At 34.0% G+C, this 18,831-nt stretch overlaps 4 protein-coding genes across 7 annotated transcripts; 3 read left to right on the top strand and 1 right to left on the bottom strand.

Moving 5' to 3' along the window:
- Positions 1-1,305: 1,305 nt before the first annotated feature.
- On the top strand, positions 1,306-1,501 carry LOC145727231 (phosphatidylinositol N-acetylglucosaminyltransferase subunit Y). Its single transcript, XM_081976735.1, has one exon. The coding sequence runs from the start codon at positions 1,306-1,308 to the stop codon at positions 1,417-1,419; it is 114 nt and encodes a 37-aa protein (XP_081832861.1). The 3' UTR covers positions 1,420-1,501.
- Positions 1,422-2,361, top strand: Jra (Jun-related antigen). The gene is made up of 2 exons (XM_081976704.1): positions 1,422-1,611; positions 1,669-2,361. The coding sequence occupies exons 1-2, from the start codon at positions 1,422-1,424 to the stop codon at positions 2,148-2,150; spliced, it is 672 nt and encodes a 223-aa protein (XP_081832830.1). The 3' UTR covers positions 2,151-2,361.
- Positions 2,344-4,219, bottom strand: LOC145727161 (S-adenosylmethionine mitochondrial carrier protein homolog). 2 transcript variants are annotated; one of them, XM_081976647.1, is made up of 8 exons: positions 3,962-4,219; positions 3,674-3,869; positions 3,413-3,569; positions 3,254-3,363; positions 3,038-3,157; positions 2,815-2,974; positions 2,618-2,759; positions 2,344-2,558 (listed from the first exon to the last, which is right to left on the bottom strand). In XM_081976647.1, exons 2-8 carry the CDS (start codon positions 3,740-3,742, stop codon positions 2,429-2,431), a joined length of 888 nt encoding a protein of 295 aa, XP_081832773.1. In that variant the 5' UTR covers positions 3,743-3,869; positions 3,962-4,219; the 3' UTR covers positions 2,344-2,428. The 2 variants fall into 2 exon arrangements, with proteins under 2 accessions (XP_081832773.1, XP_081832767.1); XM_081976641.1 differs by having other exon boundaries at positions 3,674-4,219.
- Positions 4,220-4,610: 391 nt separating this feature from the next.
- On the top strand, positions 4,611-18,731 carry Ptpmeg (protein tyrosine phosphatase Meg). Of its 3 annotated transcripts, XR_014177772.1 has the most exons (17): positions 4,611-5,011; positions 5,070-5,232; positions 7,721-7,880; positions 7,937-8,153; positions 8,214-8,334; positions 8,392-8,479; positions 8,541-8,693; positions 11,008-11,253; positions 11,306-11,475; positions 11,563-11,792; positions 15,066-15,353; positions 15,410-15,577; positions 15,628-15,744; positions 15,952-16,184; positions 16,241-16,525; positions 16,692-17,369; positions 17,402-18,731. XR_014177772.1 is itself a non-coding variant. In XM_081976499.1 (16 exons), the coding sequence occupies exons 2-16, from the start codon at positions 5,114-5,116 to the stop codon at positions 16,788-16,790; spliced, it is 2,673 nt and encodes an 890-aa protein (XP_081832625.1). In that variant the 5' UTR covers positions 4,611-5,011; positions 5,070-5,113; the 3' UTR covers positions 16,791-18,731. The 3 variants fall into 3 exon arrangements, 2 of the variants coding, with proteins under 2 accessions (XP_081832625.1, XP_081832612.1); XM_081976499.1 differs by having other exon boundaries at positions 11,584-11,792; positions 16,692-18,731; XM_081976486.1 differs by having other exon boundaries at positions 16,692-18,731.
- The last annotated feature ends 100 nt before the right edge of the window (positions 18,732-18,831 follow it).

The raw sequence follows: 18,831 nt of genomic DNA, 5'->3' as shown, positions 1-18,831 counted from the left end.
ATCGTCTTGTTTCGAAAACTGTGTTAAAATGTAATTCTTGCCAATTCTAGTAAAATTTTGACAATTCTGACATTAGTGACAGACATCACGTGGTTTTAGAGAATAATTTGAACAAAGAAAATGACTGTTTTAAGCGCATTTTTAGAATCCTTATTAAATTTCCCATTCAATAAACTGAAAAAGTATATAAAAAGTTTCACAACCAACATAATGGCAATAACGTAATTAAAAACGGTAGATTATATACAAAAAACATGAGAACGGTAGAAGAACCACAAAAACGGTAAATATACCGTTTAAAGGTACGCGTCCACTAATCGGTATCGGCACGGACGGTACGCATCTGACGAATCGCAATTCCAATCAACTGCATAGAATCAAATACAACTGCGTTCACCTATCGTCATCGGAAATTACCGATTCCGATAATCCGTGATAGTAAACGCAGTACACAAAAAAATCCCGATCCCGACGATGCGTACCGTCCGTTCCGATACCGATTAGTGGACGCGTACCTTTAACCGTAGACCTGTCAACATTGGCTATGGAAACCGTGAAATCAGACGCTGCTTTTGGTCAATTCTATCTTTTCAAGAAAATATTCTAACAATAAATTTATCCGGAAGTGAAAGTCCCTAGTCCTTAAGGCAACAGGACCAATCAAAACCAAAAAAATATAAACAGTAATTTTTTAACAAAAAAGATGTTGTAATTTCTGATCGTAGGCAACCCAGCATACTTTAACAAAACAAATGGTTAGGCAACCTATAAAACACATAAATGAGTCATGGGCATTTGACGTCTGTCACTTTAGTTAACCCCGCCTTACGTCATCGTTTTATTTAGAATATCGTTTTCCCAGAATTCAGAAGGTATTTTGTTATTTCCAAGAAATTTAAAGTGGTTTTCCCTTCCTTAAATTCCTACTACAACAGGATTTGCTTCCGTTCGATAGTAAAGTGAGTCATAAAGTCCGTAGATTGCATTGGCACTAGTGGCAGTGCGAGTTTAGTCAAGAACTAAGAAGTGAGTGTTGTAAATATCAAAAGACTGGATGATTATTTTCTTCTAGTCAGGGTAAGGTCAATCTATTGTTGATGATTTGCTTTGTTTATTGCATTCTGATTAGCTGCTTTGTGTTGTGATTTTTTTGATTATGTGTTAAATTCCAAGATTTGCTTTAATAAACCTGAAAGTGCATACAACAATGAGCTGGATGATGCAAGAACATAACAATTAGCTTATCTTCAGTGCGCATTCAATATACCTAATCTAACCAGTGTTTTATTGTTGTTTTCAGGTTGCATGGAAATTGCCGATTCCTCCTACTACTTCTTAGTAGCACTTGTGGTACTGCCTGTGTACTTGTTCTTCAAATTGTGGACTTGGTTGGGATTCCAGTTGTACCAGAATAATTAAAAATGAGCCAGTTTAATGACAACAAACAAATGAACAACATGAAGAGAAACCTTACCTTGGACTTTAACCAGGCAAAGAAAAATCTTACTTTCCCATTTTCGACTGGGGAAGGTGTTCTTTCAGAAGTATTGTCATCCCCTGACTTGTTGAAGCTGAAAGTTGACACCCCAGAGTTAGAAAACATGATTTTAGGTAAAGAATTATTGCTGATTGTATGTTTTGAGTTTGTAATTTGTATTGTTATTCTAGATAACACTCTAGCAGGAACACCAACTCCATCATTCCCTTTCCCAAAAAATGTGACTGCTGAACAGGAAAAGTTTGCCGGAGGTTTTGAGGAGGCTTTGAGTAATTTGCACAATAGCCACTCCCAACAAGGATCAGACAGTAATGCAAGCACAATTTACAATGACAATTTTATTCCTCAAATTAAAGAGGAGCCACAAATTGTTCCAAACATCAACAACAGTCCTCCAATGTCTCCTGTGGACATGGAGTACCAAGAAAGAATGAAATTGGAGAGAAAACGACAGAGAAACCGATTGGCTGCTTCCAAATGCCGTTCGAGAAAACTGGAAAGAATCTCCAAACTTGAGGATAAAGTGAAATTGTTGAAAACTGAAAACACTGACCTACTGTCAATGGTCAATCAGCTAAAAGAAACTGTAGGATTGCTCAAACTTGAAGTTATTGAGCATAACAAAAGTGGTTGCCAGCTTATCCTTTACTAAATGTATCTTTGTATTTAACATGTCAAGTATTATATTATTTATTTATGAGTCAAGATTCATAATTATTGGCTTTATGTTATTATTAAAGTTTTTATCAAAGTTACCTTATTTTTATATACAATAAATTATTAGAGATTAAGGTATTTTTAATACAAAATATCAGCTGTAACAGTCAATTAGAAAATAAAGCAAATTTTTGTAAAGCAAAAAATCAACCATTATATTTCACTCTGTATAAATTAAAAAAGAACAACAACTAGCTTGAAAAGTGACTAGGGTCATCTGATATCTCCACTTCTTTCTTCAAGAAAATCAAAGACTGAATTTTTGGCATAGTCATAACTACCAAAAAATATGTAACCACCCAAAAAGATCCATAAAGTTCGAGGAACGACTCCAGAAAATAATCTGCAACTTGGCAACATTGACAGCACATTATTAACATTACAATAAAAAACCATTTTCACCCTTTGACACCTTCTTTTTTCAGAACTTTCTTAAATGTTTTGGAAAACGTTAAGGAACCACTTTTAACATCTTTCCTGTCAGCCAGCATTATCCTTGTTTTAACCACATCTAAAGGAGTGGTAACAGCTGCTGAAAACCCACCTAAAACAAAAACACACTTGTCATTCTGACAGTTTTTTTACCACACAGCACAAACCTGCAATTGATCCACAGACTGCAACCTCCCATGATTCTAGGGGAATATTGTTCTTAAAATTTTTCCTGTAATATGATTTACAAAATTCAAGTGTGGGGAATTGTATTACAGAAAATGGGACCTCCCTCATTATGGTTGAACCAAAACCCCTGTACACACCCTACAATTAGTCTAATTATTATTCTAGAGTTAGTGTCCATCAACAACACTAACATTGGCATACCCTAAAAAATCCTTCATATTTATATGCAGCCATTAAAATCCTTATTGATGACTTATAAGCTATTGAGGTTTGTTTGCGTTGTTTTGCTACTTCCATAGGCACTCTGACTAGACAAGCCATCTTAAAAGGGGAACTTATTTAACAACAGTGTTTTAATCTTTCCCCTATATTTTTTGGTTACAAAAAAATAGTTTACAGTTGTGAACATCAACTCACCACTTCAGCAATTGAAGCACCAGCCATATAAACTAAAGGCATGGCCTCTTTGGGTACTACAGGTTCTGAGTAATATTTGATCGACTCATAAGTTATAAAAAATAAGGCAGCTAAAAAAATTCTCTTCCATGAGGGGTGATTTCAGGTTAAATTATATACCTTGTGGGGCACTTCCAACTACTTGAGGCCCTAATCCCTTGTAAATAGCCTTAAAACCACCAGATTGTTTGAATCCCTTTTCAGATTGCAGTCTGGTTTTCAGGGTATCTAAGGGAAAAAGTACTACATCTACAAAGAGTCCTGCAATTCCACCTCCCTAAAATCATGATTGTCTATGACCTTATCATTTTCCACTGGTGGCTTATTAGGAAAGGATTATTGCTATAAATATCAAATTTATTTTTATCCAGATCTACTTACCATAAAGGCAGACCAAAGCATATTTTGTTGGCTTGATTTGGATAATTTAGATTTAATTTCAACTTCCATCTTTCCTGTTTTAACTCAATAAGGTAACAACCAAAAGTACAAAGTACAACCCCTAAACTGTTTATATTTCTGCAGAAAAATATCTATTGCAATATATGAAAGGTGCTGATCTCAGTTGCCCACTTAACTGGAGAAAATGTTTGAAAACATGATTTAATTTTGTTTAATAAATACTATGCAAACTTTGGTCTTAAATTAGGTGAAATTTTCAAAAAATACCTTCTTCAAAAGTTCTAGTGATTTAAATTGCTCAATCATCTGGGTACTGGGTTTAACACAAAACTAAACTGCATACTGTATGTATTTTTGTGTTAACTCCAACCTCCAAAACCCCAATTTCATAACCCTGTATATTTGGACTAATTTGGAGTAGAGAGGAAGGAGGAAGGAGATTGCGGAATTTAAAAAATCCAGTTGATTCCAATGTAGGACAGGTTATTTGAGGTTATCAGTTATCAGTTATCACTGTTGTAATAATTAAGTAATTTTAATTCAGAAAAATTATTTATTTTAACTGTGCAGATCACGTGTCTATTCGTTTTATATAACCGTATAGATCACGTGACAACTATAAAGGTTATAGACTTTGAGGTCCTGCCGTCCTGCTAATCCTGTCATAAAACGTGCAGTCACGTGACGTCATCGGTCATACTAGTCAAAGTTTTTATTTTAGGGACACGATGCAGGGCTCTAACGTCACTGATATGAAGATCTGGTATCTCCAATCGTTGTCTTTAACTAGTAATAAATCAGAATTAATAATTAACATGTAAATAACAAAATAATCCAAAAACGTCATAATCACGTGATCATTCAACTGATCTTTTGACATTATGCAAAGCCAACGTCACGTCAACTGTCAAACTGTCAATATCCAAACCACCATTGTACTGCGAAATTAATGTACACTATTTTTTATTTAGTAATTTAATTTTTATCTTGGCTTCTTGTTTGCGTTTCATCAAGTTAAAACCACCCAAAAATGCTACCCAAACAAATTAAGTGATTTCCTAATGTGTGTAAACAGCTGTGCCTGGCGTTTCTAACGGAAATCACCCTTATCAGTTCATTTGTGTATGAACTGTTTGAATACTATTTGCACTATGATGTTGTGCCATCAGAACAAACTGCAAGATATACAGACCTTTATCGCCTAATCGGATGCATATCTCATATTCATAATTTGCTATGTACCGTTCCGTCATCCTTCCAAGCTTATCTTTTCCTCTATTCTTATCATTTAACTGAGTAAAACTTCTACTCATTTTGGTAGGTATTTGCGAATTTTGTGTTGTCTGTACCTGAAAACAATTGTAATGGTTTGTAGGATGATGAGTGTTAAAGAAGTGCTCAGCATTACAATATCAAAGAATGATAGAAGGGGTGGCGAGGAGAAGTTTTGGTAGTTCTAGTGGTACATACAATGTACAGGCTTTAGAACTGGCTGCTGCAAGAGAAAGGAAACTCAAAGGTTTGGGTATAACAGTTAAGTAAGTATAGTGAGTTTCTTATTTCATTTGGTATAGATTCAAACTTGCTATACTAAGGGGGATGAATAAAATAAAACTGATTATTTACTTTTTCCTGAGTTGGTTAATTATAATCACCTCATTTTTTACTTCTGTGTTAGGGCAATAAAAGTTCTAGCTTACAGTCCAGTTTGCTATATAAATTATATTTGAAAATTGTTTAGTGAAGTAAATACAGGATGTTTAATTTTAATATCTGCTTTGCAATTTACAAGGTTTTTGAGATATTAGTAAAAGTTGGTCTTATCAATGGTCTAGTTTTTAAGACTTAAATATTTTTTACAGATTTAAGATTTTGGTTGTTTTTTTTTTCTTATCTCTGGAACTTTTTTAAGGTGCTTTACAAGGTCATTTAAAAATTTCAATGGTTTCTTTAGTTTTTCACAACTTACCTACTGTTGTGTGTTTGTAGATATCTGTTAGCAAATGTTAAATAGATCATATTTTAAATTATGTCTGCAATTTTATATTTACTCTGCTTAATTTAGATTGATGATGAAGTTGATTATTGAGTCCATTAAAAAGTGGATGTAATAGGGCTTTATGGATATTTTTTATTACTAGAAAAGCACTCTGATATTAATGAACTGGTGCTACAAAAACTGTACCCTGGCTAGTGTATTCAAATGTACTTGCAAAGAAATTGAAATTCAATTTTTTTTTACCCCCTCTATAGTATACCCCCTCTATGTATAGCAAAATTACTGTTTGCAGTGTAGAGTAATTTACTATAGTCAATCAAATTTTTTATGCATATTTCTACTTTTTTATGATTTTTCCTTAGATTTTTTTGAAAACCATCCCTAAACATTGTTCAGAATTTATTTATCAGAACAGACATGTTCTAGAATAGGCTTTTTGCATAGTATATTTTTCAGAGTAACTTGACCTGATAAAAATACTCAAATTCTATTTACAAGCAAAATCAATTACTAGGATAGGAAGCTAAGTAATAGTAATGTAATAGTTCAAATTTTAAATGATATATTTAGTTGAAACTGTAGGGGAGTGAGAAGACAGATTAATTTCTTAATGTTGAACACTGAAAGTTAAAACAAAAACGACACAGATATTTGTCAAGCACTGGTTGTGGCCTGAAAAAATAACAAAAAACTTCTTTGTAGTTTTTAATCATATGGCTATAGTTAAATTATTTACTATGGATTACAATCTATTTCAGGTTTGAAGTAAAGGTTTTACATCTTAAAAGCCATTTCAGTGATTTTAGGAAACTTTCACTGTGTTAATCACATTTCATTGTAATGCACATTATTGAATTTGGCTGATGGTATTTATCACATGTATTAATAATCATTGAAATCCAAAGTTTAAAAGTTGTCTAAACTGTATTTTGTAGAAACATTATTTGAAAACTCATTTGCTTGTTACCTTTTCAATTGATACAAAATAATAAAACAGTGCAAAGATGAATCATCAGTCACATTTAGCTTATCACAAAATAACTTTGATATCACTGTCACTCCTTATATGAAAAAAAAAAAATCTTGTCAGCTGATTAGATGTGAAACAACTGAACAATAATCAAAATTTCATACATTAGAGAATTTTTCTCTCATAAACTGAATCTAAGGTAATAGAAGAGTAGAAAGTACATCTTTGTGCTTGCACATGAAAATTCTTGTCATCATTATCTAAAAGCGGAAAATATACTTTCTGGTTCCTATCCTGATAGCAAAATTGCTCTGGAGCGGAAAAAGAAACATTTTTCTAAGACTACTATCAAAGCTACTAGCAAAGTTAGTAATTTTAAGTCAAACAATCTGATACTGATTTAATGAATGGTTGCCAGTGCACTGTTAAATGTCCTCTTATGCCTTATAAATCGCAATGTGTAACTCTGAATCCCAAATTATTTGTATGGGATTCATAATATTGTCACACCCATGTTAGTAGTTACGTGCACACCCTGTAACCAAGCATAGTCAGCAAGGTTAGCATAATGAGGTTGCTGACGAGTATAAAAGATGCACCGTAGCTCGACTAAACCGAACTCTGGGGTCTGGGGTCATCCCCAGGGGAGGTCACTGGTTTCCGGGTCGGTTGGCGAGTAACAGTCTCTAACTTAAAGTGGTGGGCCGGCTCGCTACCCTTTTAGGATCCCAGGCTGAGAAGAGAAGGGTTCTCTCGCAACTTAAATTGACCGTTAGAACCCTTAACCCTATCAGTTTACTACTTGGTCCTTTGGTCACACCGTACAAGAACACCTTGCGTGTCCCCCTTTACGGTATAGCTGAAGGGCTGAATTAGACTCGCCCTCCCCGTAGTTTCATGAAAACGCTGGTGAATTGACCTTTCTAATCTGGGGGCAAGATTAACCCCGCTTTATTTCTTATTTAAATTATTTTTATAAAAAACGAGGCTTACCTGTGACCTGAGTTGTTTCTCTACCATCTCTCACTACGCACCCCTAAACTTGACAATATTTTAGGTTTTTGGATGATACAGAGCATGTTTTCCATGTAGAGAAAAAGTCAAAAGGTGTCGTTCTCCTTGAGCAAGTGTACAATCATTTAGAACTAGTAGAAAAAGACTATTTTGGTCTACAATTTGCTAACAATGGTGACTACAATAGGAGCGCAGAATGTATAGTAAGTCTAATTCAGTGTGTTCAGTTAAGGAGGCGGTGTATCAAGTGTTATTTCAGTTATGGCTTGATCCGTCCAAATCGATTAAAAAACAGCTAGGAAATTACCAACAACCCCTTTACTTTAGAGTTAAGTTTTATGTATCCGATCCAAGTAAACTGCACGAGGAATATACCAGATACCAGTTCTACTTACAGTTAAGATGCGATATTTTAAATGAAAAGTTAATATTGCCTCCCTCCACTGCCATTTTATTAGCTAGTTATATTGTTCAGTGTAAGTATTTTGATCGCAAAAATCTTAAACAAGTGTGTTAATTGCAATAAAAACTTTTAGCCGAATTAGGTGATCATAATCCAGATGAACATGGACCAGATTACTTATCAAATCTGTGTTTGGTACCTAACCAAACTGAAGAAATGGAACGGAAAATCGTTGAGCTTCATAAATTACACAAGTAATTGTGATTCTATTTTACTTAAGGCTGTCAGGTTAATGTGCCTTATTTTGCTAGGGGCCAACTACCTGCCGATGCTGAATTCAATTTCCTGGATCACGCTAAACGCCTAGACATGTATGGGGTTGAACTTCATAGCGCTAAGGTTTGTTTCTATTACATTATTTTTGTTAATTTAGGTACTTAATTTTTTGCTATTATTGCAGGACAATACAAATAAAAATATTCAGCTGGGAGTCACCTACATTGGTCTGGTAGTTTTTCACAACAACATTAAAATCAACACTTTTTCCTGGTCCAAGATAATGAAAATATCTTTCAAAAGGAAACAGTTTTTTATTCAGTTAAGGAGAGAGCCAGTAAGTAACAATACAATTTTAGTTAACCTTATACTGTTTAAAAGTTTGTTGTAAATGTTCGGGCCAACGTTAGTTTGAGCTTTTCGGAACAAGCTTTATGCGGAATTAATTAAAACTGTAAAATGGGAAATACCTTGTTGAAAGTTGAGACCATCTATAAAAAATCAAAGTGAATTTATTTTCATTTAATTGATGATATGAAAATGCAGTTTAACAGCGCTGTTTTCAGTATTCTTCGGTGCGAATTCAAGTGCGCCTCGTTCAAATTGTGCTCGTGCTAAACCGGTCGAAATATGCGGAAAAATCGGATTTTTACTATCCGTTTAGTGTTTATTGGTGTTTCGGGATATCAAGCAGTGAATGTGCGGCGTTTTCATCCATCAAAATATGTAAGATTTTCTAAAATTTGTTTATAAAATTATGCTTACTGTTCTCGCGGAGTGAGTTTACCTGTGCGTTACGAAGGCTACGTCATTTATAATCATATGAATCAAATCAAGTTTTTGTCAACAAACCTGTTCATATTATAGAAAAAGGCGTGTCTAAAGCTTCGTCACTTTTAAAAATTTTGCGTGTATTGTCAGTCAGAAAGTAGAGATCTTTGGCTGCAAATTTGCACTAAAACAACCTTATACCAAAGCAAATAAAAAATATCTTGACCGAAATAACAATTTTTATTTATGAGTTAAGTCTCCGTTTGGATCATAGAATTCCGTCTAAATTTAAAACCTAATTTATTTACCAAAATTCGCAGAGATGTATCACCAATATGTAGTATTTCATTCACTTTAAGCTCTTGATTTAGGTTCTGGATGGTTACATGTTTCTCTAAAATAAATATAACAAATTAAAAATTCAATAAGACATTCTGAGTGATGCTGTAGTATCTCATATCTCATTTTCAGGTTGCAATCCACTTATTTTATTTTAAACCCGCTGGAAAACATTTTAGACGCTTATTTTATTTTTTCTATGACTTTATTATTAATATGTTTGAAGAAATTTTTATGAAAAATCTATAATGCAACCCAAAATTCTCAGTCTCTGAAAACAATGAAATTAGTTAATAGATGTTTCTTACAAAAGTAGATATATTTACTATTATTAACATACTATCGTTGTACATATCATATAATGTATTTCGAACATCCATTTTAATGCTTTCAGATAATCAATCAATCAGCCAATTAAAAGAAAAAAGAATCAGTGGTTTTGGCCCGTCGATAACGTCTCGATTTACGTTTTCTAGGTGAGGAAATCATAAAATTACTTGCTTGCTTTTTCCGAATCGAATAAACAGTTTTGCGGGAAATTTTCAGTCAAACAAATACATCAGTAAAAATATGTAAGGTCTTAAAATTTTTTATTTACTTCCTGAACAGATGATAAAGCTTCTAAAGGTCCTCCATTGGTTTTTTCCAATTCAAAATATTCACAAAGGTTAAGAATTAACTGCTGGGCTTGTCTGTGGAGAATTTTTCCAGGCATTTTCTAAAAAAATACTGTAATAGTAAGTAATTCCGAATTTACGAAAAACCAAATGGCTAAATAAAAACCATAATAGACACTCCCACTTTTTTTCAAAACAGGTTAGTAATTGGCCAATTTTGGTTAGATCGTGACAGCCGACAAAAAAAATAAAAATATTAATAATAATATTATGAAAGTACTTACAGAATGTTAAAAGCGTAGTAACAATAGCTCTTAAAAGAACTGTGGTGGTGTGGTAAATAGAAATCTTTATAAATGATTAACAACACAAAGAAACGGAAAAGAATTAATAGTAATCAAATCAAATAAATTTCAATGGTTTTCAAACTGACAATGACTGAAATAGAAGCGCTAATCAGTAAATGTTTTTTTTTTGGAAGACATTCACTTAGATATTTACCCTTTCTGAAAGTGAACAATAGACAAGGATGAAGTCAATAATGCATGTCTACTTCTATATCACAGGGGGATGACGCACGGGTAAACTCAGTCCGCCAGAACAGTAATTTAGTGTGACTTATTGCTTTCTGTAATTGTTTCTCATTTAATTTAAACGTATTTTGTTAATAGATTTACGTCACGTTAGTAATGTGGTAGAATTTTAATATAATAAAGAATATTCTTGTTAATATGTGATTTATTTTAAGCCAACATATCACCAATTGGAACTAGAAATTAGCAAAGTTGGCAACAGTTTTTAAACAACTAAGATTCTTGCGTGTCTGAGTTTCGAAATAACCGGATTTAACTTTTACATTAACCCTAATTCGAATCTTACCCTTAGTGGGATTCTGCTTAATTGCATTTCTGTAATCAATTTCAGTCAGAAGACTACGACACGTTATTAGGTTTCAACATGGAGAGTTACCGGTCATCGAAAACATTGTGGAAGTCCTGCGTGGAACATCATACCTTTTTCAGATTACATTCGCCGAAAGTGAAACGGAAATTCCTCAGTTTGGGTTCGAAGTTTACTTACTCGGGGCGGACCGAATTTCAGACCGCTTCCGATGTTAAACGTAAAGGGATTTTGGAACGGAAGTTTGTCAGATCTCCCAGCAAACAACTGGTAATCAACAATTACGGTGTTTCGACTGAAGTTTAAATGTCGCCTTAAACAGATTAAAGACAAAGCGCCTCCTCCTGTTTCACCTCCACCGTTAGAAGATAAAGGCAAAGTGACTGTTGCGCCTCCAAGACCTTCCCGTCCACACGATACCCACAAAGTGACTACCACGTGTACAAAGGAGCCGAAACAAGCATGGACTGAAGACGTACGATTGTCTGATGAGTAAGTCGGTTATTTTGAAGTCACTAGGACGTTACTTGACAGCGTGATGTGACATTTCTACTAACACTGAATATTAAACATTATAAGTGATGGTGGTTTCCTGGAAAGGGTTCTGGAGGGTCCGTTTTCGCCGGGAATTGCCGGCCGGGTGATGAGCTATGCGGACGAAGAGGTTCCTTCGCCTTTGTCCAATGGAGTATATGACACGCCCCCTTACAGCGTCAGTCAGTCTCCTACCTCGCAGATAATTGAGGAAAACTTGGCAACTGTGGTTTTGCATCCGGATGAAGATGGGAAATATGGTTTTAATGTTACTGGTACGTGATTTTCATAAAAGTTACATAATAATTTTATTAGATGCTTTAATGGAAATAACACATAACAATAATAATTATTATTAAAATTAAAGTTCTGTATATTCGCCATTTTTAAGGATAATTGTAAAAAGCTGCTCGTAATAACCGCAACACGAATTAACTTATAAAGGGTGTTTTGCAGTTGTAACCGCGTTTACCAGGTTCTATGTGGGTATAAACCTAGTTTACTGGGTGCAGAAAGTCATTCTGAATATTTATTATATTATATTAGATTAGGTTGAAAGGACATAACTACTCTAAGGTACTACTCAATCGTGCTGTTTGTTTGCGAAACTGACAAAAACGCAAAAAAAAACCTGACATTAACCCATTTTTGGCCGGTCATTCAAATACGCAAAAATAATTGAAAATAACTTAGGTAGATTACTAAAAAATGCTTAAACAATCCATATAATTCATCAAATATGCTCAAATGTTTAGGGTTTGTCAAAAAAATGATGTTGTTTGGTTGTAACATTGGCCTATTAAGTTTAAATGATAACAATTTTGCAGCATTGTTGACACATAAATATAGTTTGACTATGGCACACTAGGCATCTCCTTCTGGAATGAGTCTTAATTAAGTGGCCAGATTCAGTTTTGTAATTTTGCCTAACTTCAAGGGGCGGTTGCACTGCAAAAGATTTTGGTGTAAAAATTGTCCAGTTTTCTAGTTCGGCTTCTCAATGATTTGATTTTCATCTAAAAGCATCTGCCTCTTAGAAGCCATGCACACTTTCATCGGCAGATTCATCATGTAAATCATTCTCCTTGATATAAATTTCGAAACTTTTCTCTACATCCTTCGAAATGTCTTCCTCATCTGTAAGTATGTCTATCTCTAAAAGTTGATGTAACACAGGCGTAGGCTAAATATGTCGTAACACAATGTGTATTATTACTTTACTTACAGCAATCATTATGTAATTCATCCGTTAATTTTTACTAACTAACTCTTTTTCTGTGAAAAACTGTCATGTTTCTACTTTATATACAAAACTAGCTGATGTGCGTACCTTGTAAAGGCAACTTTGCAACTGCGTGAGGAGGCAAATGATTCAGTCAAAACCACATCATACGCGTTATGACAAATTCAAACAAAACTATGCTAATTTTACTTCATGTATTTGGCCAGGGTTGCGTAAACGCAACATCCATATTTTTTTTTTAGAAATAGTAACTTTATTTCAAGATTGTCATAAACAACGTATACAACAAAATGAAATTGCGTCAGCATGTTTAGGTAATCGTCGAGATGATAGGGTTCCAATTGGATTAATAACTTTTTTAGCTCCCTTTTAAATTTTTGGTTACTCACAATTGTTTTAATATCCATAGGTAACTTATTGAAGAGCTTTATACACATATAGTGGGGAGTTTTTTCTGTTATTTGCAGCCGGTGTGTTGGATACATAATTTGATGGGTTAATCTTGTATTATATTTGTTTACCTGTGTTCTAAAAAAATAAACTTCTGTTGTTGAAAGACATTGCTCACTTAGATATTTACCAGTGAATCGTATTCCGTAGCAGATAGTTTTCAAGAGTTTTCCCAAAGTTTTCAAGAGTTTATCCAAATGAAAAGGCCAGTCAAGGTTCTCATCCAGATAAACCCCTAGGAACCTCGTGTTTTCAGATACTGTTATGTCTTTTCCGACAATCGGGAGTCCTTCCAGTTTACCAAAGTTTGATTGTTTTGTCCTGAACTAAATCAGTTTTCTCTGCGTTCAAAATTAAGCCGTTATCAGCAAACCATGCTTCAATTTTAGACGTTAAGTATTGACTATTGCTTACTAGGTTCAAACTATTCTTGTCTCCAATCAACAAGTTGGTGTCATCGGCATAGTTAATAATAGTTTGCCATGGTTCATCTGCTACCGAATACAAGTCGTTTGTGAAGATTAGAAAGAGGATTGGCCCTATAATGCTACCTTGTGCTATTCCATAATCGTTTGAAAGAGTCCCTGACCTACTAGACTGACCATCTTTAGTGACAGCCACTATTTGCTGCCTGTTTTGCAAGTATGACCTTACCCACTCCAATGGTTGCCCCCTTATCCCATATTTTTCCATTTTATTTAATAAGATTTCTTGATGTAGACAGTCATAGGCCTTCGAAAGATCTAGGAATATTCCAAGTGTCCTCTATTTTCAAAGTGCTTAATGATTGATTGTATAAATTGATATAATGCCGTTTGTGTTGATTTTCCCTTTATAAATCCGTGCTGGTTTTTGTTAATTAGATTACAGTGGTTCATAAATTCTATAATTCTTTTACACTTGCTAGTTCAAAAAGTTTGGAAAATCCTGGCAGAAGGCTTATAGGTCTATAGCTATTCATTATTTCTGGATCACCCTTTTTATACAATGGTTTAACAAGGGCAGTTTTTAGTTGATCCTGAAACACACCAGATTTAAAAGAATTGTTAATTATAAAACACAGTACATCTTTTAATTCGCATATGGAAAGTTTTATTAAGCTGGTTGGTATTTCGTCAAACCCACTGCTGTGTTTATTCTTAATTTCGTGCGCAAGTTCACAGACTTCTTCCGGCGTAAGTGGTTTTAAAAACATTGACTTATCATTAAATGGGATTTCACATTTATAAGAATTCGTATCTACTTTTGGAACTATATTTGGTATGCTGTTTACTAAGAAACTATTAAAATTATTGGCTATGGCTTTAGCATTTCCCTTCAACTGTATGTCACGACGATCACTATTTTTTCCTGAGATTTCTTTAGTTATCGTCCACATACATTTCATTTTGTTGTCCGATTTAGTAATTCTATTTTCATAATTTGGAGTTGATATTGTAAAAAATCACTATGTATTATGTTTTTTTGGATAAATCCCCGTAAATATACAACATATTGGCTGTAATAAGCAGCACTCATATCACACAAAACCAATAGAATAAGGGAGGTTCTTATTTTTTCAAAACTAGGTTATACTACTTCAAAAATTTACGTTTTCAAAAAATTTCTAAAGCGACAAGTTGAATCAAATTTCAAAAAAATACGCATTGGTGACGTTTGTTACTTATTTGTGCACCCCAAAAAAATTAATAAACAATTTTACTGCAACAATTTTTATTCAATCTTTGTCTAATAAAATGAGATAACGGATGTGACGCAACAGTCAGAAGTCATTGAACAGAGAATACCCGTGAACACATACACATTTGTCGCACTCTGTATCTTTGTCAAACAAATTCCCTCTCTTACTAAACAGGAGGAACTGAAGTGTCAGTGCCAATACTAGTTTCCAAAGTAGCTCCAAATACACCGGCAGACAAATGCGTTCCCAAGTTATCGGAAGGCGATCAAATTCTTCAAATAAACGGTCAAGACGTGACCAACGTTTTGCAATCTGAAGTCATAGCTCTAGTACAGGCTGCAAGGGCCACCGACTCTGGTAAACTAGTTCTCCTCGTCCGTCCCAACGCTGTTTACCAAGACGAAGAATATGAAGAACCTCCTTATCAGTATGTGCCGGCTAATGATGTGGGAGTGCCTTCTGGTAAGTTTCTCTGGTATTTTGATTCAAACGATTTACAAGCATTCTAATTGGCGTAGTGGAAAATGTGCTGGAGCAAAGCATGTACTTACTCGCTGACGGTTTAGCTAGCGGAGCTTTGATTGCTAGATACGAAATGTTGTACAGGAAACATCCGGAAATGGCTTGTAACGAGGCGAGTAAGCCGGAGAATATCAACAAAAATCGCTACCGGGACATTTCACCTTGTAAGTTTTCCACAAAAATGCCGCCTCCTGTAGTAAAAGGTTTGTTTCAGATGATCAAACTAGGGTTATTTTGCAAAACGGACCAAACGGCGATTATATCAATGGTAACTTTGTAGAAATGCGAATTTCAGGCACTCCTCTTGTAAATCGGTATATAGCAACACAAGGTGAGTTTTGTTTTTAAATCGGCGTTTCAGTTATTTTTTCTGTTTCACTAATTATTTAATCAGAAACAATAATGCTCCATATCAAATCTACTCTGGTGGTGCCACACTGCAAAAGTATAATTTTTTGTTTATTACATAAAAATGAAACTAGGAGGTGGAACCAAATGGCAGGCAATATAATTTGTTTTACAAAAATTTAAATTAAAGGTCCACTTCAATCAACCACCGAGGACTTTTGGCAAATGGTGCTTGAACAAGGCTCCACCCTCATCGTAATGTTAACGACAGTAATAGAACGAGGCCGTGCCAAGTGTCACAAATATTGGCCTGGAGTGGGCGAGGTTTTGACCATGCAAAATGTCATCGTTAAATGTGTCAAAGAGGAAACCGACGACACTGGCAGTTTTATCTTCCGGGATTTCGTTCTCATCGATGTTAAAGTAGGTCAAGTTACAATTCAATTTTATATGTCTGGAAAATATTGAGTTTTATGTAGAACGACAATAAATCGCGAGAAATCAAGCACATGCAGTATACAGCGTGGCCGGATCATGGCGTGCCCGATTCACCTCAACAGTTCCTAAAGTTTACGCAAGACGTCCGGGATAATCGTAAAGACGAAAATCCTGTGATCGTGCATTGCAGCGCTGGGATTGGTCGGACCGGTGTGTTGGTTCTGATGGAAACCGCTTTATGTTTGATGGAAGCCTCGGAACCGATTTATCCGTTGGAAATTGTCAAAACGATGAGGGAACAACGAGCAATGATGATACAAAACGCTGTAAGTCTTTTTCGCCATGTTTGATGAATACACAATCACATATTCCAAAAATGAAAACATGATTTACCTTCTCTTGGTCTAGTCCAACAATATCTAATAAAATTATTTACAATCAACCTGTATATTTATATTTTTTGATAGTAACAAAGATAAATTGTCTTTTCAGAGTCAATACAGATTTGTATGTGAAAGTGTTTACGCTGCTTACACGTCAAAGGTACTTCCGGAACCTTGCCTGGAACCCGATATCGAAACAAAAGAGTAGTCATTAAGAAAAGTAAAAAAAGTGCTCTTTATAGTTGTTTGTTTATTTTTAAGCGTTCTTGTGAATCAGCCACGCCATTAAGGATTTTGCATTTGAGGGTAGTAACAAGTATTTTGTAAGATATGAAGGTCCAGAGTTTGATTTGGTTTGTCCGATAAAATGAAAAATAATTTATAAACATATATTTATTTTTATTGCTATAACTGCAGTAAGTACATATTAATTATAAGTTTTCATCCATATTATCATCATAATTATTAAAGACAGATGCTTTGATTTTTTATTATTATTTTAACACTAATAAATGCTACAGTATTCAATTATACATTTTGTCAACTGTTAATTCAGTAAGGTTTTTAATATTAACATTAATAAATGACCATTTATTTTAATACGAATTTAGTTTGCCTATACAGGGTGATACACAATGAACAGTTTTGGATTAGGCGTGGAAAAACTGTGAAAAAGGTATAGTAATAGTTTATATGATCATTTTATGAGGAAATACTTTTCGTTCACTAATCACTGGTTTATAGCGCAGCAGTTTCAGATTTTTTTATTCCATACAGGATAAATATAGTTTTGAGTAGCGCCAGAGGAAGCCAAAACAGTGATCTTATTAAATGTAGATGCTGTTTTTGAAACCTTTTATTCCATTAACAGCGATAATCATTTTCAGTTTTTGGTTACATCTTTTTTACTCTACTGTTCCACACAAAGTGTTTTTTTTTTAAGTTTGGAGTTGACTGAAAGTCAAAACTGAGAGAACATTATTTGACATCCCAGTGATCACAGTTAGTCAAATTAAAGGTGGATTCATAGTTTTGTTTCCGTAAAACATAATTACATAAAAATAAGCCTTTCAATTCATAGTTTTGCCCTAAATCCGTAAATGTAATCAATGACTTGTAACTTTTGGCAGCCAATATTGTTAGAAAAAAATAGGTTAAGTGGTTTATTTGGTGACATTTTTGTTTACATTTTTAGTGGCATTAGGATTTTTATTTTTATTTAGAATGGATTTTGACGATGCTTTTATAGTGGCGGCTGTTGGAATATTGTGTTGTGCGTTACTAAAGAAAAGAAGGAGAAAAACTCGTCTGGAAACAACCAGGAAAATTAGTAAAAAAAGATCCAAATTAGGTTTTTATAAAACATATTTTTTGCCAATGAAATCTAAAGACGAAGCCCAGTTTTTCAAATATAAAAGGTTGACTCTAGCATCTTTTAATAAATTAGTTACACCAAAGTTATTAAAACGCAATTTTCCAGATGCAGTAAATGCTGAGCAACGTTTGGCCATTACATTACACTAAGAACAGTAAGAACTATCTAAGTTGGAGTAAATAAAAGTATGCGATTAGTAAAAACGTAAGAACATTAGCATAAGAAAAGAAAATGGTTCATTTTTTATGTTTTTGTTTAAGTTTCAAACTGTGAATGAAAGCATTACAATTTCATGTTTTAAATTTACGTTTTTATGTTTTATAAAAACAGAACTATGAATCCACCTTAACAATTTTTGGATGCTATTACCACAGTATAGCCTATACTGTGTAGTATACTGGCTATACTGTGCTATTACCAATAACAAAAAATGAATTAGGTGATAACTAACACTTAAATTGCCAACTTCTCTGTCACAAGCAAAAGTTTTAAAAATAGCCTTGACAAATTTCTAGGTATTGTGGCTAATTAATCAAAACGGTTCATCGTGAGACACCCTGTAAATGACGGAAACCGAAACAAGTTTGTAATTGTTTGTAGCTGTGACGTGTGTGTGGTAGTTGGAATATGAAACGGTAGTCATGTTAGGGCGTGCAATAGCTATTTCAATTTGTGGCAAAACGTGTACGATGTCTTATTAAAATATATTTTGTATTTTTTATAAACTAGCAGGAATGTTGTAACTGAAGAAAATAAATAAAAAATATAAGTGAATCACCAGTTTTCTATGTCCCCCCTCCACATGTTTTGTTATCAATTTATTGCAGAAAATGCTACTGATTATTTTATGGGAGTTTTTCTTTGATGGAAAAGC

The sequence above is a fragment of the Ips typographus genome, linkage group LG1 (assembly GCF_016097725.1).
Source record: "Ips typographus isolate SLU linkage group LG1, UJ_Ityp_2.0, whole genome shotgun sequence".
Lineage (NCBI taxonomy): Eukaryota > Metazoa > Arthropoda > Insecta > Coleoptera > Curculionidae > Ips > Ips typographus.
This window is presented reverse-complemented; position numbering and strand designations above follow the sequence as displayed.